We start from the raw sequence: 24,565 nt of genomic DNA, 5'->3' as shown, positions 1-24,565 counted from the left end.
ACACATACCAACAGGGCTCCTTGATGTATTCTTAGCATTGTATAAAAACATATCCCTGCTGTGCTGTGAGTTAGGACCAAGACTGCCTTATTTGAAAGTTGCTTGGTCATCTCCAAAGTTTGCTTTTCTACAACTATTCACTGAAACAGAGTACTTAGTGCCACCCCTCCCGCCCATTCTTTACCACCCCTGCTCTTGTACATTTCCAGTATTGGAAAGAAAGCATGATGCATTTTTCTGAGCAGTAGCAGATGATTCATAGTTTTCTCTTCGTACTCCTTCATTTTAATACAGAGTCTAATAGAGTCCTAAATATTTTGAGTTATGGTAATCAAAACTTTTTCATTGGCTCTATATAAATGTTTATCTTAAGAGTAACTAGGGCTATGGATTAGACATTTGCTTAGTTGGTGCATTGCACCTTGTTTTTCTGATTCATAATACCTCCATCTACAACAGAACAAAACATGGCCCAGTCCTGTGCCCACTGATGCAAGCACTGTGTGGCTCCATCGCCTTGAGGGGCTTCCTCTTTCACACTGACCCCTATCAGGCACGAAGCCCTCCTCTAAGTACACTGCAGCTTAGGTTTGAAAAATAAATGAGAGATAGTTTTCAGCTGTTTATACGACTAGTGAATTTTTCTCCCTGTTTAGTTCATCAGCATATAAACGTTGCAGCCCCACTGCAGTCACTTCTGAGATATAGTAACTCAATAGGACAGAGAAGAACAGCACCATCAGGCTTGCAAGGAAACAGACTGCCTCATCTTTCTCCCATAGAGGGTTCAAAATACCAACCTTTTGGTTAGCGGCCAAATGCTTTAAACTCTGACAGCCTAGTTTGCTTTTAAAAAAAGACGAAGACTGGATTTACAGGAAGAAAATATAATACTTTTCTATTTCGATTATTTTGTCTTCCCCATTGAATATTTCCCCACATGGCATTGATTGGTTATAATACTATTTGAAGGTATCTGTGAAATGTGTGTATATGTTTTAAGATTCTACATTAAAGTGCATTAAAACAAAAAACAAAGCCCACCACCATCAAGTTGATTCTGACTTAGTTACCATATGGTTTCCAAGTCTGTAAATCTTTATGGGAAAGACAGCCTTATTTTTATCTCGTAGAGCAGCCAGTGGATTTGAACTGTTGACCTTGCAGTTAACCGTCAACAGCATGCAGGACAGCACCACCAGGGCTCCTGGAGGTATATAGCCATCATATATTGGTGCCTATAGAAACAATGGTATTTCTACCGTGAGCTGCAAGACCTGTTGAAGCGATCGTGAACAAACAAACATCTTGAGCCTCATGGGTCTCACTCTAGTGGAAGAGATATTAGTAAACAATACGTTAACTGATGGTAAGAGCTATGTAGAAAAAGAGAGCAAAAAAAGAAGATAGCGCATGGTGTTGGAGAAATGGAGCGTTGATTTAATACCTGAGGTGTTAAGGGAAGGCCTCTCTGATGCATCTTCAGTGAGGAAGTTACGGAGTGAACCACACATATCTAGAGAAGACTCTTTGGGCAGAGCGAATGGAAAGTGTCGAGGCTCTAAATGTGATGTGAGGGAACCACAAAGAAGTGAGTCCAAGGGACACGGGATGGGAACTGAGGCCAGAGAGGAAGCCGAGGGCAAGTCACAGGTGGCCTTCAAGGTCATGGGGAGATTTCGGTTCTTCTAAAGAATGACATTAAACTTAAATGACGTGATCTTCCTGTGTTTTTAAAAGAATCACTATGCAAAGACGAACCTGTAGGAGAGAAAAGGTAGTGGCGGAGTGGAATAGCTTGTTTTTCCCCAGTGGTATGGAGGGTCTGTGTGCACATCTGAGCGCCCCCACTGTGAGCCACCCTGCCTTGTCATCCAGCCTGCCTGTCTGGAAAGCAGTGAGTAGTCCTTCGACAGTCAAGGGTTTTCTTCCTTCAGGGACGTGTCTTTCTCCCCTCTTTGTCGTTCTTAGTGCAAGACAGGACTGAGACTTTTTTCATATTACTGTCAGACTGCTTTTGATTCAGAGTGAGTCTGTGTGTGTCAGCAGAACTGTGCTTAGTAGGGGTTTGGGTGGCCGATTTTTCAGAAGTAGATCATTGGCCTGTGGGTGGACCCTCTTGGTTAGGAGCCCAGCACATGAACCTCCTGCCCCACCCGGGACACGTCAGATCAAGAGGAAGGGAAGGCAAGTGATGGGGCAGGACCTGCCACGAGGAAACAAGGCTGCTTCCCAGGACGTGGAGTGAGGGAGGAGGGTTGTGGGGGATCAGTGGATACTTAGGGATCAGTAGGAAACCTTAGATATTCTGAAAAGGTTCAAAACCAGTACTTCATCCTTAAAGGATGAACCAGCTGACTCCTTGGGAAGGTGGTAGAAGAAACTCTAGTTGGGGGCATTCCATGATTTCAGAGGATTTCTCTAAACCAGAAGAACCAGCCCCCCTGTGCGGGGTATCTCAGGTGCTGTGCCGTAATGACCTCAGGTAGCACACGTTCACTTACACTTAAAGAAATAACATTCCTCACCCTGAAGGAGGGGTGAGTATGCTAGAAACGCCATCCATTTTTCTCTTGCTTTAAAAAAAGCCAAAGTGTGCATGCTCTCACTTTATTTCATTTCACACAAAATCACTGTCTACATCCACAAACACCATTTTAAAATATCTCGAAACTTCAGTCTATGTAATAAAAATAGGAAACTTTATGCATTCTGAGAAATGAAAGTATTTTTTGTACTTTATAGGAAGGCCTTGTGGAGAACTGATTCAAATATTTTGTTTGTGTTGCACAGCCTCGAAATTCCTGAGACTGCTTCTTGGGCTGGGGCTGCTGGCCCTGCTCTAGGAGTGGGTGTTGTGGTGCCTTCAGGCGGCTGCTTGGTGAGGGTGCTGCAGAGTGTACTGTAGCGCCATGGCGCTTTCAGCCTGACAGAGAAATGTTAATTCTGTCTGTGTATACTTGAGGCCAACCCAGAAGGGTTCTTGACAAAACTGTGGAGTGGATCTTTGGTATTTTAATCCTGTTGTTTCTGTGCTCCTAACTAATCAGAAGTAGTAAATTAGTAGTGTCCATAGAATTGGGGGGGAGAATAATGAGAAGAAAGGCATTTCTTCCCAGAGACTAGAATATTTTCATAACTTGCTTACACACCAGAGAGGAAATAGTTCTTTGATGTATGTCTTAAATCGATCCTTACTCAGTTTAAATAGAAGTCTTGTGCTAGATAACTCAAGCTATTTTCCCATAAACCCATGTGGTTAAAATTTGATTCTGTGTTCAGCACAGCACTCTAACCACAGCACCACCAGTGCTCCTGCACTTACATGTGGTGTCAGCTCAAGAAGCAACAAGGATTCCTATCTAGCCACGCTATCTAACTCCAAATCTTTTAGAACGGTAATATGTGTCAGATGTCAAAGCCTGTAAAATGGTGTCCCCCAGTGGAGAGGGCCAAGCTCACTGCACTATCGCAATGCTTGATTGGTGATCATCCGTCCTTTTACGGGTAAGGCTACCAGCACATTGGTTTCTCTGGAAGTGAAGGGGTTGAGGTGTGGGGTGGCGCCACCACCTTCCCGGAGTGCTGCTTGTTACTGCGCAGAGTGCTCCTCGCTCCCACACAGTGTGGGAGAGCTCCGCCTCCACCACCCGCCCGCCCGGTGTATTCCGTGCTGAAGACTGTAGTCTTTGATCGTCATCAGGAGGTACTTCAAATCCTCTTGGCTTTCAGCAAGCCAAGTTGTGTCATCTCCGTGTTGCAGGTTGATAATGAGCCTTTGGTCCCTCTTTATATCATCCAGCTTCTCAGATTATTGCTCAGCAAACAGATTGAATAAATATAATGAGAGGATGCAACCCTGACACACACCTTTCCTGATGTTCAGCCACTCAGTATTCCCTTGTTCCTGCTGGCTCTTGGCCCATGTGCAGGTTCTGTGGGAGCAAATTAAGTGTTCTGGGACTCCCATTCTCTGCAATGTATAGTTATAACAATCCACACACACAAATTTTTTTTAATCATTTTTTAAAAATCATTTTATTGGGGCTCATACAATTCATCACAATCCATACATACATCAATTGTGTAAAGCACACTTATACATTTGTTGCCCTCATCATTCTCAAAATTCGCTTTCCTCTTGAGTTCCTGGAATTAGCTCCTCGTTTTCCATTTACCCCTCTCCCCTCCCCCTCCCTCATGAACCCTTAATAATTTACAAATTATTATTATATCTTATTTTACACTGCCCGGCATCTCCCTTCACCCACCCTTCTGTTGCCCATCCCCCAGAGAGGAGGTTATATGTAGATCCTTGTGATCGATTTCCCCTTTCTATCCCCCATTCCCTCCCGGTATCGCCACTGTCACTGCTGGTCCTGAGCGGTTCACACACACAAATTTTTAATGGAACTAAAATTGTATTTCTGATCAGTAATAGGTAACATTCAGCTTTTAAATTATACATCATTGTGGGGAAAATTTTTATGGAATCTACAAGTATATAAAAGTTAGAATTTAAAGTTAAATGTAATTAAAAATTGTATTTATGCTGGGATTACTACTATTGTGCTACTTAGAATAACTATAGTACATTGAAAAGAACCCTAGTATAGGACTATGGCTAAGTATTTGGCTGCTAACCAAAATGTTGGTGTTTCGAACCCACCAGTGGCATAGCAGGAGACAGACCAAGTGACCTGCTCCTGTGTAGATTACAGCCTAGGAAACCCTTTGGAGAAATTCAGCCTCTCGTATGAGGTGGCCATGAGTCAGTCTATTCAACCGGCTCACACCATTTTAGTGAATTTTACCCAAATGGAGATGCATACTCATGAATATGAATTAGGAGACTGTGCAAATGCACACCACTAGCTTGTGGCACTGAAAGTTTGAGCCCAACTAGTATCCAAAGGCTGGTGGTTCAAACCTCTCTGGTTCAACCCACCAGGCACAGAAAAGCCTGGCATTCTGTGTCTAAAATGAGAGCCACGAAATCCCCAGGGAGCAGCTCTGCCCTGTCACATGTGGGGCTGCCAGGAGTTGGAATTGACTGCACCAACAGCTTTGGTTTGTTTGTTTTGGTGAAGCCAGCCATATGTTCCTTAATATCCACCATTTTTATCAGTTTCCTTAATGAAAGTACTTTCATAGATATTAAAACAATGCTAAACATGCCTGCCATTCTCTTCTAATTCTCCCTTTTCCTCACCCCTTTTTGTTTTGGTCTGGTTTTAATTTTATTTGTTGTAGCAGTTGGATGGCATCCGCGCAGGGATTTTAACATGCACAGAGATTTCTGCAGGTCTCTATTATGTGCAAAAAGTTTTTAGGATGGTGCTGACCATATGCCAGTCGTACCTATGGAATAAGAGAGCAGAATTTCCTCTAACTAAGCAAAAAAACCCAGACTAAGTCCTGGTTTTTCCTCCCACCTTAAAAACAGATGGAGTTAATAAGAAATACTAGCTTTGAGTAGTTGAACGTAGTTTTAGGAGCCCCAAGGCGAAGTTTAATTTTGAAAAACCAAATGTACACATTTGGTTTTTTCTCCACATTGGCTTTGTAGTTGTTCAGATATGGTGTGAATTCCATGGCCAATACTTAGTGTTTGACCCAGAGTCACTTGATCAGCCTCAAATTCAGTAGAATAAAAGTAGGTCTTTAATTAAAATAGATATAAAAAGATGATTGGTATAAAATCTCACATAATATCTAACGAACACTAAAAGCTTCTGTTCTGGAAGTTGGTAAATTTAATGTTATGACCTTAACCATAACCTCCAGAGCCAGCATTCAAAGATTGGATGTTGACAGATTTAATCTCTTCTCATTTTAAATTGGTTTGTTTGGAGTAGTGCCTTTATAGTGTGAAGAAAACTACTTGCCTCCAAGGTGATTCCAGCGCATTGTGAACTCTTAGCTGCCAGGGTCGATTTGTGGTCTATGAGACGTTTGCATCTGGTTTGTTCAGAAGTGAGTCTCCAGGCCTTCTGAGGGGCCTGCAGCTGGATTGATCCTCCAAGCTTTCATGTAGCAGATGAGCATGTTTATGGTTTACACCACCCAGGAATTAAAGGGTAACCTAACCCTAGAAAGTCGGTCTCTTAGTAGAATTACATCCACTCCTCATTAATGGACTGTCTCTTTAACCAACATTGCACGAGAATAGTCAAAAAATCTGTCCCACTATTTTGTGCATTAATGATGGGCATCTGTCAAGGACAAATTACGAGGTGCGAGGTAAAAGTAATGCTGGCTTCAGTGGTGCAAGGTTATGGATTAACCTTTCTCAACCATGATACTCAGTGCTTTGGCAATTATGAATCAATGTAATTTGGTAGTTAGGTAATGCGGCCATCCTTCGTCTTATGATCTGATATGATCATCCTCCATTTTCACAAAAGGTCTAGGATTTTATTAAAATCCTAGACTTTTGGAACATGTCAGTAAGGGAGTAGAGGTTGTATTTGACTTTATTTGGTTTCCGGTTACCAAAGGAGGCTACTCCTTTGGGCTGAATGCATGTGTTTATATTTCTTTCCTGAAACCCCACTTTACATTGTCAGAAAGGAGGTGCTTTTTCGGTTTTGTTTTTAAAGTGTGAAGAAGCCCACAAGGAGAAAGCAAACAGAGTGAAGCAACCACAGTGAATGAGAGCTAACCAAAGCAAACAAATAGTGGGGAGGAAATGTGGAGCTGAGTGCAGTACAACCCAATGGCCTATAGAAAAGGTCACTTCCATGAAGGAAGCCAGTTGCCCTGTGTGGACCGACTGTCTTTTACTGCTTGGCTCTTAGAATGTCTGCAGCTGTCGGCTGAACCCCTCAAGACTGGCCATTAGCAGGTCCCCCACCAGAGAACTGACTGGCTCCGGAGAAAAGACCCGTGACAACACAGTCGTGGCTTCTCGCCACACTCGGTGAAACCCGGCACTCCACAGCCTTGCCCAGTCAATGATCATGAGAGATGAGAAGAGGCCAAAAGAAATCACTGATAAAAACAAGGTAGAGCCAAGAGATGCTGCTGAAGACAGAAATTACCCCCCCCCACCCCCCCCCCCCCACCCCGACACACACACACACCACATATCATTCAGTCAAGATACTGGTTCTGCTAAACGGGAACAGTGGGCTTGTAAAGGGAGAGAAGAAGGGGAGAAGGAACATAACAAATCTAGAACAAAAAGTGAGATGTGGAAGTGATATGACAGCTGAAATAAAGGTGTCCAATTTAAGAGTTGGAAGAGAAAGTCAAAGAAGACATCTTCCACAGAATAGAATAAAAAGATGGAAAGGAAGAGGAAGTTAAACTAGGTGATCAACCCAGGAAGCTCAAAATCTGATTAATTGGGCATGATGTCTTTGCTGTGGTACCCTGGTGGGTGACACTGTTGGGTAGGTAGTGGGTTGGCAATTCAAACTCACTAATTGTTCCTCAGGAGAAAGATAAGAATAACCTGCTCCTGTTAAGATTTGCCACCTGAGAAACCCTGGCTAGGTCCCCATGAGTCATTGAAAGGACTTAATGGCAGTGAGTTGGTTCTCTGAATCAAAGAGAATTTCAGAGCCACTGTCAATATCAGTAGAACCCTGGTGCTGTAGTGGTTGGGCGTTGGGCTCCTAACTGCAAGGTCAGCAGCTCAAAACCGCCAGCCTCTCTTCAGGAGAAAGATGGGGCTTTTTCTCCAGTAAAGAGTTGCGGTCGGAAGTTCACAGGGGCAATTCTGCCCTGTGGGAGAGGGTCACTGTGAGTAGGCCTGCCTCTGTGGCAGTGAGTTTGGTATGGGCAGTACAATGATGTGAAGGAAAGCCCAATGGACAAAAAGCCTCCAAGATCTGCTTTTACTTGAGTCCCTGGGTGGGTGGCGTAAAGTGTTAGTTACCTGTGGGACCTTGGCAAGTAACACCATCTCCCTAGTTATTCCTGCAATTATCCGTGGCTGCCATAACACACTATCAGAATTTAGTGGTTTCAAACAAACCAACGTTATTGCCATATAGTGCTGGAGGTCAGGAATCCAGAGTGTTCTCTCTGCTCAAATCAAGGCGTTGCGAGACTGCATTTTGTCCGGAGACTTCAGCTTCCGTTTCCCAGATGCCTGAACAAACGCACGAAAAAGCCAAGGTTGCCCTCCGATGTATTCTGACTCACAGTGGCACAAGGTGTTTCTAGTGGCACTGCACTCCAGGGGTGTTTCAGTTCACCGGCTGTGACTTTTGGGAGTAGATCATCAGGCCTGTCTTATCAGGCACCACGGGATGGGTTCAAAAAGCCAACCCTGCCATTAAAAGCCTAGTCTTTAGCCGTTTATGCTCCCCATGGACTTTAGCCGTTGGATTAACAACCCTAATCCCTCTGCCGTAAAGAAAACACACTCCAGAGCCCGGGGGACTAGGCTGTGCACCCCTTGATGAGCCATTGGTCTGCCTGCCTTACCAGGTCTTGGTTTTCACATCTCTCGCAGGAAGAAAGCTGGTGTCTTCTCCCTACCTTTGTACATAGACAACGGCTTTGAAATTTTTGTGGGAAAATCGTTTACTTTCAGTTCCATTTTTTCCCATGAGCCCTCCTCTTCTTGGAGTCCCCTCATACCTACTGATTGCTGTTGAGCTGACTCAGTCCCCTATATTTACAGGGACGTAATGAAATAATTTTCATACTCTTTCCTCAGAACAAACGTGGGATTTTTGGAGTGTCACGCTCTGTAGATGCTAATGTAGGCCATCATATTGCCTCATTTTCTGTCAGTACTGTTGGCCACTCATTGACTTGCTTACACACATACACATGCGCGTGCACACCGTGTACAGAAATAGTCCCATGGTGGCATCAGGCTCTAGTGTAGAAAAGGCTTTAACATTCTAAACAAAAGCATTGACAAATACATCACTGGTACTTAGAACAGCTATTTCAGGCTTTTAAGAACTTGTTTCACACTTCGGTTTCCAAACTCGGGATATGTGACTTAGCCCAGAAACGAACTTTAAATGGAAGGCGAGAAGGAGCTCCCAGGTGCCCTCTGGGCTCTTTCTCACCAGCAGCGAATGCCTTCAGTTTTGCTTTTAGAAGTTTTGCCCTCACCAAGGTCACTATAAACTCTTAGCTCAGAGATTCCTTTTAAAAACACATTTTGGGGCCTCCTGCAAACTTCTCATCTGTCACCAGCTGTGAAATTGATCCTGCATGAGAAGTTATCTACCAAACTCAGCAGACAGCTCTCCCACCCCTGCCCCCGACACACATGCAGACTTAGAACTGAATTTAAACGCATTGCCAACAACCTGAATTATTTATAAATATTTCCAACATGGACTCTCTGGCCTTTGGGTACTTGTAAATAATTCCCTGTCCGTAACTGTAGTTGGTTGATTTGATTTCTCTGTGGTGTGTGCCTCTTTATCTTTAATCTTGAGGGCTCCTTATATAAACCCTTTCACCTGAGGGCCACCACTGACAGTCCAGTAAGTTGAGCCCAGTTCTGGAAGCCAGAGAAATAGAATTTGCATTCATAGTTCCTACAGTAGAAGATTATACTACAAGTCCAGATACTGGAAAAAGTATCATTTTTCTTTCAAGCTTGCACCTAAATATGAGAATCTGTGCTTAGGGCTGTAGATTGGTTCACAGCCCAACAAGATCATACCATTGGGGTTAGGAAAGAGTGGAAGAGAGGGTGACTATTTCTAGAAGAAACAAAGTATGCTGAAAGAAATGGCGTCTATCCACTATCAGATGTATCCCTGATTATCCAGGAGGACAGAAATGAACTCTGACCATCTTCACTGCTCTGGTAAAAATGTTACAGCGACCTCAAATTCGTTTAGCAAAAACATACTAATGTATATATACACACATACAGACATGCTACTTGATACAAGTATGGCGTACTCTAAACTGTTGTTTAGGTATAAGGGGAAAAAAAGAAAGTTGAAATGCATCAACACAAATCAATAAAAGAAATGTAAAATTATTAAAATAGCTTTATTATACCCACATGTCCTTATTTTTTAGTGATTGATAGTTTGAATGTCAAAAACATGAATCTCTTTACCAAATACTAACATAAACTTTGAAACCATTTTACACCCCATTAATAGAATGACCAGAGTAAAATCAAAAATTTCCACAGACCTTTGAAGCCCCTAGCATACCTTCACAAGTCTTAGTGGCGTTAATGGGGTGCACATTGGGCTGCTAACCACAAGGTCAGCTGTTCAAAATCACCAACTGCTCCATGGGGGAAAGATGAGACTTTCTACTTTTGTGTAAAGATTTACAGTCTCGGAAACCCGTAGGGGCAGTTTTACCCTGCCCTTCAAGGTCACGATCAGTCTGTGAGTTGAGTGTACCTTCAGCAGGGTTTCTGTGCAGCCAGTCTGCGAGCGCTTAACACCAGTTACCTTTTGGCTTTCTTCCATGTAAAATTAATTTGGTTTGAAAGATAAAGAGCAAAACTTCTGTATTATTTCGTGGTGCTGATTTGCATGGCCTTTTCCCTGTCCCTAAGTGAGGATAGGCTGTGTCTTGTTTTGAACGTGGTATTAGATCTCACTCACATGCATGTCGGTGGATTAATTTGGGATGAATCCCTTTAGTAAGTCACTTCTTTCTTTGTTGTTGGAGTCATAGTAACAGAGTGCCTTTTCCAACTATTTCTTTCTAAAGATTTTTTTACATTTTCGTCTGTCTTGTTTGCTCTTTATGAAGTCTAAGTGTAGCTTATAATGTTACTGCCTAAGTCGGTTCAACTCGAGAGTAGAATCTTTCGGTTGTGGGCTCTGTTGCTCCAGTCATCACTGATACTTCTGTAAATAGACCTAGGAGCCTCAAGAGTGGTCTTCTGGTGGGCTTCAGATTTATCAAGCACCAGAGGGCGGAGAGGAGTCGCAATCTACTTGAGAAGCAGAGTTTCAGGTTCGGGTATTGAATAACACTGACTCTCGCTTGGAAGTGTGCTGTGGAAAACTTGGGTGGATCCCAGAGGTAAAGAGTGAAAATGTGCGGAGATGGGCATATGAAGTGTGATGGGTGAGGTGGGTTTGTTGCTGTCCCCAGCCTATGAGCTAAGAACAGACTCCTGTTTTAGACAGTGACTACAACTGGAAGCCCTTTGTGGATAGCATTATTCAAAAGCAGAAAAAATAAAGCTCTTAGATACTTCAATTTAAACAGAAATAACAAAGTGCATTAGAATGTGGCATTCCATTTTTGACATCTCCCATGTGAATAGGTCCTTGAGACGTGTTTGGTCATAATGGATAAAACAAACCGTGTTTAGAGAACTGAGCTGACATTGTTTCTTAAAGGGCCTTTTATTCGTTCAACAGGCATGCATTGTCTATTATGTGCCAGGCATAGCAACTGTCATAGGAGAACTTTCAGGGTTATAGGAACATCTGTAAGCGGATAACTTAGAGTAATAGTGTTTTTGGTGCTATCAACTGAAATATTAAACATGCACTTGTGACTGCTCCAGACCAGAGACTACCCCACCACCTGAACACAAAAGGTGGCATTTGTGCTGGGTCGAAAGAATGAGTAGGACCAGATGAGAAGAGATTGAGAATAAGAACATTTCATGGAGTTGATTGCTATTATTACCATTTATGCTTTTTGTCTCAGTGAAGGTCCACCAGAAACAATCATTTTATTTAGCTTCCCCCCCCCCAAGACAAAATATTGTTCGTGTTTAGATTATGATAGCTTTTGTTAGTCTGTTTTTCCTCCTGTGAGCTAGACAGATAATAGGAGTCCAGGAGACAGTTTGAAAGACGTCTCGGCTCACAGAGAACCACTCACAGCAGCACCACGGGATAAATGGCCATGCATCTCTCTAATCACACCGACCATAATTTAAAAATTAACAACTTCTTTCAGAGGCTCCCAAACTGATTTCCATGCCCTTAACACTTCATGGTGTTTTTCACAGTGTCCTTCGACTAAGAGAAGTCCTCTACAGTTTTCCCTTATTAACTAACTCGGCCCAGACAGCTTAATAAGTATTCACATCTTAACAATTTAGTTGCCATTTGAAAAAACAAACCCAAAAAGCCGAGTATACATAAATTGAAAGGAAAGGCAGTATATTTATTTCACTCAAGTATAGCCGAAAATACTTACCAGCAGCTTCTCTAACCTGGGCATCAGGTTGTGCTTCACACCCCCTCTTGTGTGCCGTGTGGGTTTTTGCACCCCACACCATTCTGTTCAAGGCCGCTGCTTACAAGGCAAGGAAGGAAGTAGTCAAAGATGAAGAGGAGAGGTAGATAGAACTTCATATGATGGTTGGTTTGTTGTTTAAAACATACCTGGATCTTTTGAAAGCCATTGGGGGATTTTCAAACTTAATTGACACAATCATATTTGTGTTTTGGAGCAGTATGTCCAGACGCCAGGTACACGATACTGACGGCCCCCTGGGGGGTGGGTTGCCAGTTAGGAGGTTGCCCTTGGGAGCTCCAGAAAGAGGGACCTGCAGTCAGTCCCTGTGGCAGTGCGGTGGGTGGACAGCGTGAGTGGATGGAATCCCTGAGACCTGATGTGTAAGGAAGGAGGGATGAGGACACGCCTTAAATTAGACTCAAAGTACTGGTAGAAGTGTTGTCCCCACCCGCCCCCCGCCCCCCACAAAAAAGCATGGCTCCGGCAGGAAGAGTGCATTGCGGAAGAAAGACGGTACGCTTGGTTCTGGATGCCGGAAGGTGAGCGTCCTCTCTCACAGTCACGACACCGGTCGGTTCCAGAGGGGGCACACAATTCAGAGGTGCCAACAGAAGTTGTGTGGTGATCTCAGAGGGACTGCCCTTGTTTTTAACGAAGAGCTTTTCCTCTGGATGCCCCTGGGCCCAGATGAAAGACAGGCTTGCTGCAGCTCTGCTGGGGCCAGCCGTAGGCGGGGCTGACAGTCGAAGTGGGCAAAGTGGGGGAAAGGGGCACCTGCCACTAGACTCGGACCATTTGTGTTGCTCTTGTTGCTCATGGGTTGTTTTATTGTTTAAAAAGAAGCAGGTAATGTGTGCCAGTGAATAGCACATATGAATAAGCATGACAAACTAAACTGGCAGCCATATGTTATAGCATTAGCGGGGTTTTTTATATATAAAGTTTACAGTGCTTCAGAAGCACATGATGTCTTCTGAAGGTTTGGGGAGGAAAACAGGACATGAGTAGAAAATTATTTTAGAGTTATAAGGCCTGAGAGAATGAGGACAAGATAAACTTGTGATAGAAACTAGACAATAAATGTTGTTTATTATTCCAGCCTGTGTCACAGGATAGGGATATTTTCATGTCAGACTGTAAGAGTAGGAGGAGACTAAATGAGTGAAATCTTTATTCAAGCTTTACGTTATAGAAATTGTCCACTTTCCACAGAAGCAGAGGAAAGCGTTCCCCTCTCCCCTAGTCGGTAGCATCCAACTTCAAAAAGTACCAGTGTGGGGCCACTTTATTTCATCTGTCCCCTGAATTGGGTCATTTTAAAGCAAATTTTCATCCCCCAAACGGTTTCATTTTATATCTCAAAGACACAATGGTTCTGTTTTTAAACATTGTACTGAGGTGTGCACTTGCATGCACTGGCATACAATAAACAGCATGTATTCCAGTGTGCTTGGGTAAGCTTTGATCTGTGTCCATCAAAGCGCCTCCACAGGCACCATTCCCACCCTGCCCCAGGCCCTGCCCCAGGCACTCCCAGGTCCACTCCGCCATTACACAGCAGTCTGCATCGCCTAGAATGGTATATAAATGCATTCACCATGTGTATCCCTTTTATGGCTGGTTTCACCTACTCAGCAGAGTTATTTTGAGACTTACCTATGTTATCGTTAGCATGTATCAGTACTGCTCAACAAGGACTTTTTATTTTACTGCTCAACAAGGACTTTAAAAAAGGTGACCACACCCCAAAATCCATCAGAATTCCTTGTCTTATGCTATCCCATCTGTTGTCCCAGTTGCCCCGTAATGCATTTTTAGAGTTGGCTGGTTCAGATCAGGATGTTAACAGTCTGTATAGCAGTCAGTCCTTTGAAATTAACCTTTTACTCCCTTCTTGCATCTACTCCAAATTATGCCTTTGTGATCTTTAATAAGGATTATATTGTAATGGCTAATAATTATGTGGAAATGTCCTGGGCAGAGACATTTTTCCCCAATCCCCACCACCCAAACACTAATAATTCTCATGTACCATCAGTAGATTGGAGACGCAATAACTTGTTAGTATTTTGAGGAGGGCAAGAATTGTTCATATGCTAACAATCGGAAGAGAATTCCCTTTAAAAAGACGACATAGGTTTCCAGGGAAAATGGTGCCTCTTTGCTACTGGCCGAGAGAGTTGTTTCAATTGCAGTAGAGCACACCACTTCCTGTTTTATCTGCCGAGGCTTCGTGCTGGGATTCCCCTGTTGCCCATGATTTAAATCTTGTCCTAATCTCGTTAATCTAGTCCACCAAAATGTTCGAGTGGTGCAGGCGTCTAATGTTTGCACAGCCATCGTCGGGGTCTTACGTTCTCTGTCTCCTCTGGCCTTTATAATGCTGATAGGTCTTCCCTTTACCTTCAGTTTCTGCTCTCTCATTGGCTCTTCCCCATTAGAACTTAATTATGATCAAGTGCCACCCTTCTTACACAAATAAAGAAAACCAGTCTGTCCTCGTTTCTGCTCTGTGCCGGGACACTGTCCATCTGCCTTGGATGTTCCCAATCTCCTCCACCCAGCTCCGCCTTCGTCCTGACTGACGCTGCACCAGCCTTCCGCTCTGCTGCCTGCCCCTGCCTGGACACTGTCAACACGACGCTGGTGGGTTTCCTCCTAACCTACAGTCTGTGACTCATCAGCCTCCCTGAACGCTGCTGTGCCTCTGCCCAGCCTTGGAAATGGTGTTCTCTGTTTGTTCTTCTCCCCGGGAAGTCTCATGGACAAATGCCTTTGGCCTCCTTGTGCTGATCCTGAAGATTTCTCTTGCTAACTCCATACCCATATATTCAACTGGACTCCGTGCGTCAGTCACAGGTACCTCAAATTCAGCACATCTGAAACAGTCTCTCTTCACCCTACAGCCCTCCCCCTCCTCTAGGGTTGTCTAACCCAGTGACACACACACACACACACACACACACACACACACACACCACCCAAATCAGAAATATTGACGCTGCAGGTGCCAAATCCAAATCCAGTCGATAGCCCTGTAATGTTGTTGTGATTCTGGTAAAAGGCAATGGAGGTGGACGTATCTGACCTCCCCCGGCTTCCCTATTGCCATGAGGCTGGGACCAGACAAGCCTCCATGCTCCATCCTTTCTTACCTATTCTAACACCAACCCTTCCTCCCACACCACCCTGCTGCTGGATTTGATAATTCATTGCAATGGCCACACAACTCACAGGCAACACTTAAAATTAAGACCTTTTATTAGAGAAGTTAATAAGTTGCCACAAGTCAGGATTAGCAGACAGTAAGGATAGAGTTACTGGTCTCAGCCAGAAGCCCAATCTCCTTCTCATTGTCAGCCTCTCAGCCATGTGGCAGCCAGGTCTCTCCAGTCCTCAGCTCAACCACATGAACACCTGCCTTTGCCTCCAAGGGTTAGAAGGCCAGCATGCCTGTGACTTTCTCCCACAGTTTCGTCGTCTAGGAACAGCTGAGGAGAGGGTGCCTCAGAGTCTCTGCCGCTCCTCTGGGCCTCTGGGCCACAGCCTGTGCTGCATCGTCTCGCCTCCGCCACTTCAGACAGAAACCTCGACCGTGCTCTTCCAGGGTCCGCCAGCTTTCTCCCTTCCGTGCTGCTTCAGAGATGGCTCATCATTATAGCCGAGGGGGTGGCAACGAACACTGACCAATCCCCTCTCTCAATGCAACGAACACCCAGGACACTGGGTACAAGAGCCATAGTAAAACTGTCCCTCCACCACTGAGCTCCAGGGGACACCGCTTGGCCCTGTCCGTCGTCTTTCCATTTCTGCTGCTTGGAGAAGGCTGCTCACCCTTTCTCACCAGCATTACTAGAATCTCTTCTCTGCTCCTCTTGGGCCCACCTTCCATGTCGCTGTCGGGGGCTGACCTTTTACACACTTGTAACCATGTCGCTCCCCTGCACCCAAAGCCATCCACGTATGTTCTGTTGCTCTTGTGAGGAATCACAGCTCAGTCGTTTACACAGAAGACAAATCTGCGTGGTCTGGTGCTGGCCACCCTCCCTCCACGTTTTCATCTCCTGCACTGTGCAGCCGTCTTTCCTGTGCCTGGTCAGCCACGAAGAATGGGTGGGAAGCCTCTACTTTCCATCTCGGCAAATACAGGTTAGATGGGGCCAAGCGCTTCGGGATGGAGAGGACAGTCTGACTACCAGCTCAGTAAAATATTCACTGCTTTCAGATGTTCCTTCCCGAGTATGCCCAGTACTGTAGAAGTAAGCAGACATGCTCTGCCCTAGGCGTCTCGGTAATAAAGGAGCATCTTTGGAACCCATCCAGTTTTCACTGTTAGCAAATTCTCCTTCACTGAGTGGAAGAGGTGTGCTGTATAATTAGGTGGTGCAATGGTTAAGCGCTTGGCTTACCCAAAAGGTCGGTGGTTGGAACCCATCAGCCACACCCTCAGAGAAGAGCTCAGTGTGCTCCCATAAAGGTTACAGCCCAGGGAATCTCGTGGGTAGTTCAATGCCATGGGTGGGTCCTCTCATTCAGAGTCGACTCACCAGCCCGCAACATTGTGAGTGTGTGCTGGTGTCTCCCTCTCACAGGCATCCTGGTGTTTAGACAGGTCAGCAAACAGGTAGAATCCAGTCACTTAACTCCTTCAAGAAACGTGTGCCCCATGCAGACTCCTCTCCTTCCTGAGAACAGTTCACGACGCAGTGCAGCCTCCTGCTGCTCCCCAGACAGACCGGGAGCCTCCAGAGGCTGTCTTGTGTGTTCCCCGGGCATGGGAGGATGGAGACAGTACACCAGCCCTTCCAGGGCTTGCTCAGAAAGTGCTCTTCTCTCTGCCCATCAGATGCTGTTGCCCCTGCAGGTGCCACCACCCTGTGAAACGTACCTGCTCTCCTTTTGACTTAACCAAGAGCTACTCTTTCCTGTCCTATCTGGAATGTGCCACCTACCTAGAACCCTCCTTGCCTGCCCTCCAGTCGGTAGTTTGCTAAGGAAAGAGTCCCAGCAGTCAGTTCTGCCTGGGTGCTGAGAAAATCCACAACAGCTGGTGATGGAGCAGGAGCCCTAGTGGCATAGTGTTTATGCATTGGGCTGCTAGCCACAGGTCAGCAGTTCTAAACCATCAGCCGTTCTGAGAGGCTCTCAATTCCCATAGAGTTACAGTCTCAGAAACCCACCAGGGTAGTTCTACCGTGCCTGACAGGCTCGCAATGAGTTAAAATCAATTTGATGGCAGTGAATTTGGTTTTGGTGAAGATAGAATTGTGTCTGAGCAAATTAGCCTCCTCATGAGAGAAGTTTAAAGGAAATATAATCATCTGTAACTAGGGAGGGAAAAAAAGACATAACAACTACTGGCATCTCCTTGGCCGACCTTAATCCTAGAAAAGAGAATCTAGGGTTGCTTCTTAGAGCTCGATGAGGGAAGTGTGCTCTGTCATCCCAGAAGCAAAGAGCGTGGAAAGGGAAGTGTGCTGAGCCGCATAGGTGGAAGCAGACGGACTGAAAGTGTGGGGGAGGTGGGGAGCAGGATGGAAGGAGACGGGTGCTGCACCCCTGCACGCAGCCTCCTGGACTAAAGGACCACCCATGTGTTGCTTTGGGATAAACGTTGGGTACGAACTGAAAGGTCATCAGTTCAAACATCCCAGCCGCTTCACAGGAGAAAGACGGGTCTCTGCTCCCATGAAGGTTTAGTAGCCTTGGAAAGCCCATCTTGGGTTGTGGTGGCTATGGGTGGTACTTGACTGGATGACTGTGGGGTTTGGGTGGGGTGAGCTGCGAGTCTGCAGTTACGGACCCCTTGGCCTGTAGCACCTTCAAGAGCACCTGACATCGCCACATGGAAGAAGCAGTAGCCGGGAGCCAGCACATGCACACAAAGCAGGGAGGTCGGAGACCACGGCAGATCTAGGCCCTCACTGGGCTGCCCAACAGCATCCTTATGGCAGGATTTCCCCGGAAGACATGGGATTGGCCATTCTTTCAGGAAGGGCCTGAAGTAACGTAGGGATAGTCGTTCCTTGGGGCTATAGATTATCATTCATATATGAAGCACATTTAAGGGAAAAAACAACAACCTGTAATAATGTTGCCACATGAACTGATAACAAGCAAGAGCCCTGAAACACAGGCAAAATTGACTGGTGAAATTCTGTAGTGCTGCTGGCCCACATCCAGCCTGCCATCTGTTTGTTTGCTTGTGTTTTCATACTGAGGGGCTTCAAACAGTTCATGGAAAAATTCCGTGTCTTCATTTCTTTCTCTTTGTCTCTTTCCGTGAACTTTTGAGGCCTGCTTATACTTTTTGAAATATGTAACAAAACATCTGCCAATTAACTCTGTTGTACAAAGTAGGGGCAATGATTACTGCTTTGGAAAGCAGAATCTGCGTTCGCTGGGTGATGTGTGTGACTTTTCACACGACCGTGGTAGGGCTGAAGAGTTGCAAATTGTATTGCTTTTATATTATGGAAACTAGAGAACTTTTCGAGGAAAACCTCCAGGCTGAAGAATAAAGCCATACTCAGATAAAAACGTCTACTCTTGAATGTGTGCCTCATTGAGCAAAAACCGTAAACTCACTGAAATGGAGTTGGTTCCCAGTCAGAGGCAGGGTAGAACTGCCCTGTGGGTTTGGGTTTTCCAGACTTAAGTCTTGTGGGAGGAGAAAGCCTCGTCTTTGACCCGTGGACCAGCTGGTGGTTTCAAGCTGCTGACCTTGGCGAGTGGCAGCCCAGCACGCAGCCCCCACACCTCCAGGGCTCCAGAACTAATCATTTTACCTCCTCAATTATGAAAGGTGCACTAAATCTGAAAAGAGGATTATTAAGAAGATTGCTTTTAAAGGGAATAATTTTAAAGGATTAGTAATAGGAAAAAATAAAATTAATCCCAGTGACTGAGTGAGAGCTATTATTACTATTACATGGCCTAGGAGCCTTGGTGGCACGGTGGTGAAGTGCCTAGATGCTAATGGAAAGGTCCAAGGTTCACATCCACCAGCCCCTCCGTGGAAGAAAGATGTCCCCTGTCGAGATCACAGCTGTGGAAGCCTATGGGGCATGTCATCTCCGCCCCCCCTGGCCTCTGTGAGTCGGAATTGACTTGGCGGCCGCAGGCTTGTTACATGGTCCGTGCCTGGGCAAAGCTAGGTAGCAAATGTGTGAAGATGGGCTTTTTTTTTAAGTGTAGAAATTGAGTTTAGTTCCCTTCCTTGTAAATCTAATGAATTGATGAGTCACATGAGCATTGGGGTTTCCCAGTGCAGAGAAAAGTGAGGGCTACACTGTGTGCACCGGCACTGTTGAGAAAGATGGGAATATTGTGAGAATTGCCCACGTGCAGCACAGGGACACAAAGTGAGCATGTGCAGTTGGGAGGATGACACCAGTAGTCAGGCTTGGTGCGGGGTTGCCTCAGACTTTAAATTAGTGAAAAAGGAAAAGAAGAAAAACCACTGCAGTATCTCTAAAATCGCAGCAATGCCAAGTATGCTGGGATACTCTAAATCATGGCATTACATCACATTCCATCTATTTTTTAATGATGAAAGGTAGGCATACTCACAATCAGAGTGTTATGTCAAAGCCACACTAGTCATTGCTAACAATAGTGGGTGACTGGTACTCATTTTTTTTTGTTTGTTTGTTTTGTTTTCAGAGCAAAGGGTAACTGGTTACTGTACAGATATGTAGATGCCCTGGGCTGAATCAAATAAGATGTTAAGTTCCAAATACTGACCTGTGATTTTCGTGTGTGTATCTATTTCCTATTGGGGGTTTCATCATAAGATAGTGGTTCTCAACCTTCTAAGGCCACAACCCTTTCATACAGTTCCTCATGTTGTGGTGACCCCTGAATCATAAAATTATTTTCGTTGCTACTTTATAACTGTCATTTTGCTACTGTTAGGAATAGGGCGACTCCTGTGAATGGGTCACTTGACCCCCAAAGGGGTCAAGACCCACAGGTTGAGAACCGCTGTCTTAAGAGGTAATTGTGACAGGCCAGGCAAAGGGTTTTTTGTGTTCTGGACAAACTTATTATACCAAACAAAATTGTCATTCATGATGTTTAAATCTGTCCGAATCAGTATTTTATTAACAAAATTAATTTTTCGACTCATTGTTCCTCATTTTAGAAAAGGCGACGGCGGATTGACCGAAGTATGATCGGTGAGCCAACCAACTTTGTGCACACAGCCCACGTCGGCTCAGGAGACCTGTTCAGTGGGATGAACTCTGTAAGTGTGTGGGTGAGCATGCAAGAGGGCCGGCCAAGGGCAGGTTCCCTACCCGACACTGCTGCATACACATTAGTGCTCACACAGACTGGAGCTCAGTGAACTAGACGTCCAGTGTGAGTGCCTAATGTGTGTGAGAGAGGGAGATGTTGAACCATCAGGCTCTCTATGACAATGGTCTTTTACCACACTATAATGGTTTCTTGTACTAAAGCTCTTGATGGCCCCATTCCCCTGACTACATAATTCAAAGGCTCCAAGTTCAGAATGGAGGCTAATGTTCCTGGATTCTCCGTGTTCTCAACAAAGGCCTTAGAGCAGTGGTTCTCAACCTGTGGGTCGCAACCCCTTTGGGGGGCGGGGGGAACAAACTTTTCACAGGGGTTACCCGATTCATAACAGTAGCTAAATGACAGTTATGAAGTAGCAACAAAAATAATTTTATGGTTGGGGGGGTCACTACAACATGAGGAACTGTATTAAAGGGTCATGGAATTAGGAAGGTTGAGAACCACTGCCTTAGAAAGGTCAGCCTTTTGATACTATGATATTGTCTTTTTCTCTATCTTTTTTTTTCCTTTTTTAAAAAATCGTTTTATTAGGGCCTCATACAACTCTTACCACAATCCATACATACAGCAATTGTGTAGAGCACATTTGTACATTCATTGCCCTCATCATTCTCAAAACATTTCCTCTGCACTTAAGCCCCTGGCATCAGGTCCGCTTTTTTTCCCCTCCCTCCCCACTCCCCCCTCCTTGCCTTTTACAAACATATGTATTCATAAGGCATTAGCCTTTACCTATTGATCTTAGAATATCTTGTGATTTATTTGTTACTGAGCTGTAAATTCTAGTGCGCCAAGCGTGGGGTTCAAAATTGCCCTTACCCCTTTAGGGCACATAGCCAACATTTGCTTTGTCCTTCCTAAGGCGAGGAAGACCCAGAAGGAAGGGAGGTCTGTGTGTCTTCTTTTCAATCAGGGTGTTAGTGAATTTCAGAATAGACATTAGATTTACTCAGCTGGCCTCTCCTATGCCTTTGTTTCTATCTAAGGTGGGTGGTTGCGTGCATTGTGCTGTGCAGTGTAATTAGAAGCACCACTCGCTTGGGGAGTTTTCATCAGAACTCTGCTTCACTTTTGCCCTAAGCCACTAAGTCCCAGGGGCCTCTGATTCCCCAATCCTGAGGTACACAGGTGTGTCGACATAACCCCCAAGTGTTTGGGACCAGGAAGTTACTAGGCTTCGTGAATACAGATCATGGCCTATTGTGGACTCACTCACCGGACAGCATTAACAACAGCTTCATAACCGGGACTTAACGGGAGGGGGAGGGTGTTATCCTGGATACTGCCAACAGTTTGTCACGCAGTTTCCAGGTCAGCACAGGAATGGCTTTTGTAGCTGCCACAAAAGGAAACAGTTTGTTCATTGTAGAGCTGTAGGAAAAGTGCTTTGTTTCCCTTAACAACTGTTGTGGAAATGGAAGAGGTTTCATGTTGCTGTCAAAATGTAATTCAGGACCTTCAGGTCCTGATCAGCAGGGAGACCCTGATGGTTTGTTACTGTGGTGGTCATGTTGCATATATCATGAGTAACTTCAAATTCATTACACATGTGGAATTTTACTTCCTTCCTCATCAACAAATCCCTTCTTCCCCATTTAAAAAATTTTAAAACTATATATATGAAGAGTTGGGTTCACGCACCTTCCAAATCTTGCTTATGTCCATTTCGGAATGTCTTTGAAGGGTCCTGTTTGCCATTTTGCCTCAGTGAAAAGTCTGGAATTCGTATACTTTCTGTCTTCCTTTGCTTGCCCTAAATCTGAGGAGAGTGTTAGGACTGTGCTTCTTGCAGGGCTGCCCGCCTGCCCCCCAGCTCACTCCTAGGCAGGACTGCAGCCCTCGCCATGTTCTGCCCTGCAGCTGGCTCTGCTGGCTGAAAGGGATTTTTTCCCCTATATTGTTTTCACATTTTGGAACCCTGCAGATTTGTGCAGCCATTTCATACATTAGTTTGTTTCCTGGAACGGGCTCTTCCGTGCCCCCATGCCTGCAGCTCCACAGAGCACTGAGCTCCGTGTGCCAGGCAGGATGTGTATGTTCAGGGTCGTTCTAAAGCATGTAAGCCTGGTCTGCTGGAAGAAACTCTGCTGTTCTGTGCCGTCCGAGTAAGTACAAGTAGGACAAAACCATGATCGATCGCTGTTTATCCAAAGAGAAAGTTTTAGCTTAGGTTTTAGCTATGAGCTGCTAGTATTAGAAATGCACCGTGGCCCGTATGAAACGGCTGACAGAAGACCTCTACTTCCTACACACACACACACACACACACACACACACACACACACCGCCCCCAACAGGCTGCTGTCCCCGAGTCCTTTTCACACACAAGCAGAGAGGAGTTCGTGACCTTGTCAGCAATCTGACCCTCCTGTGGTAGATACGGTATGTCCCCAGTCACAGTGATACACTCAGTCTCCACACTGAGAGGTTTCTGTTACAGCACAGAAGCCAAATCCTTTAGTGTGGACTTGAACTTGAACATCAACATTTATTTTCCGTCTTAGAATCTACATAGCATTAAAGATACACAATATAAAAAGATTAAGGTGATGCTGGTTTTCTTGCTTTTCTGATAGGTCTAAAGTATTAAATACCGACAGGGACAGGAAATGAATAGCAAGGGTTCTAAAATTGATGGTGAGAAGGGTGTAGCGTGCCTGGTCATGTTTGATCAATTGAAATGTATCCAAGAGGAATTACTGAGGTGAAAGATGGGTAAATATGTTAGTGGGGCAGGAGGAAGGAAAAGAAAGGAGCAAAGAAGAAGAAAGTAAAGCATATATAGTTATAAGTATAGATATGTAAATATATAAAGACAGGGGTATTTGTTTATATATGTATACAAGGAAGCAGATGGACTTGGGCCTCTACTTAAATCTTAACCTCACTACAAAAACTTTGTTGGGGTGGGGGCGGGGGCGGGGTGGGGGCTGGTACCAAGGGCTCTAATAGAAAGTAAATGTTTAGAAAATAATGATGGCAACATAAATAGATAGGCTTGATACAATTGATGTATGGATTGTTATAAGAACTGTAAGAGCCCCCAGTAAAATAATCTTTAAAAAACAAAAATGGTTTGTTTGAATAACCTGACAGTCTATGATGCCCACCTTCCTAGCATGATTGCTGAAGTCAAAATGGGTGCATAAGCAAATGTGGCGAAGAAAGCTGATGGTGCCCAGCTATTAAAAGCTAAAGCATCTGGGGTTTTAAAGGCTTAAAGTTAAACAAACAGCCATCTAGTAGGGAAGCAGCAAAGCCCACATGGAATAAGCACGCCAGCCTGTGTTATCATGAGGTGTCGATGGGAAAGAGGTATCAGAAGTTCAAAAATAAGTCATCAAAGTGACACAAAGGAGCGTGGACAAAGTGGAGACCCAAAGCCCACCTGTAAGATAGTTTGACAGTCCCTGGAAAGGGATGATAAATCCAGGGTGCAGTATAGCACTGATGAAACACACACCTATCCTCTAGTTCTGTAATATTTCCTCCCTCACTGTCATGGTCTTTGTTTTACCTCATTCAGCTTGTTAGGCCTGTAAATGTTCATTTGTGTAGTTATAAGTGTCAGATGCATGAAAGCCGAGACATGGTAATGGGAGTAATGATTCCTTGGTACGGGAAGGGGAGCTGATAGAGGGGACAAATGACAGAATTGAAGGTGAACGGACACAACGGATGGTATAAGATACACCAAAAATACAACACATAACACACTAAGGGTTCCGCAAGGTGGCAGGGCGGGGGGGGGATGGACAAAAGAGGAACTGATATCAGGGGTTCACAAAGAAAGATAATGTTTTGAAATTGCTGATGACAATATTTGTACATATCCACTTAGTATAATGGATGTATAGACTATTATATGTAAGAGACCCCCCTTAAGTGATTTATTATAATTATAAATAATATAATAATAAGGGTTCCTGGGGGGGGGCAGGTAGGGTGAGAGGGAGGGGATAAAAGGGTGATGATATCAGAGTTCAAGAAGAAAGAAAATGTTTTGAAACTGATGGTGGTAGCAATTATAAAATTATGCTTGATTTAACTGAATTATTGATTGTTATAATGGATCGTAAGA

The 24,565-nt window shown here is 44.7% G+C and overlaps 1 protein-coding gene across 4 annotated transcripts in view; it reads left to right on the top strand.

Annotated features, from left to right (window-relative positions):
* Window positions 1-24,565, top strand: part of CDC42SE2 (CDC42 small effector 2) — a 67,918-nt gene that overhangs the window by 35,482 nt on the left and 7,871 nt on the right. For all 4 annotated transcript variants that reach the window (XM_004696593.2, XM_045285143.1, XM_045285144.1 and 1 more), the window contains one exon: window positions 20,312-20,413. In XM_004696593.2, coding sequence (XP_004696650.1) covers window positions 20,312-20,413 — 102 coding nt within the window. The remainder of the gene's footprint in view (window positions 1-20,311; window positions 20,414-24,565) is intronic.

The sequence above is a fragment of the Echinops telfairi genome, unplaced genomic scaffold (genome assembly GCF_000313985.2).
Source record: "Echinops telfairi isolate 266 unplaced genomic scaffold, ASM31398v2 ScPeMD7_7469;HRSCAF=8507_1, whole genome shotgun sequence".
Lineage (NCBI taxonomy): Eukaryota > Metazoa > Chordata > Mammalia > Afrosoricida > Tenrecidae > Echinops > Echinops telfairi.
This window is presented reverse-complemented; position numbering and strand designations above follow the sequence as displayed.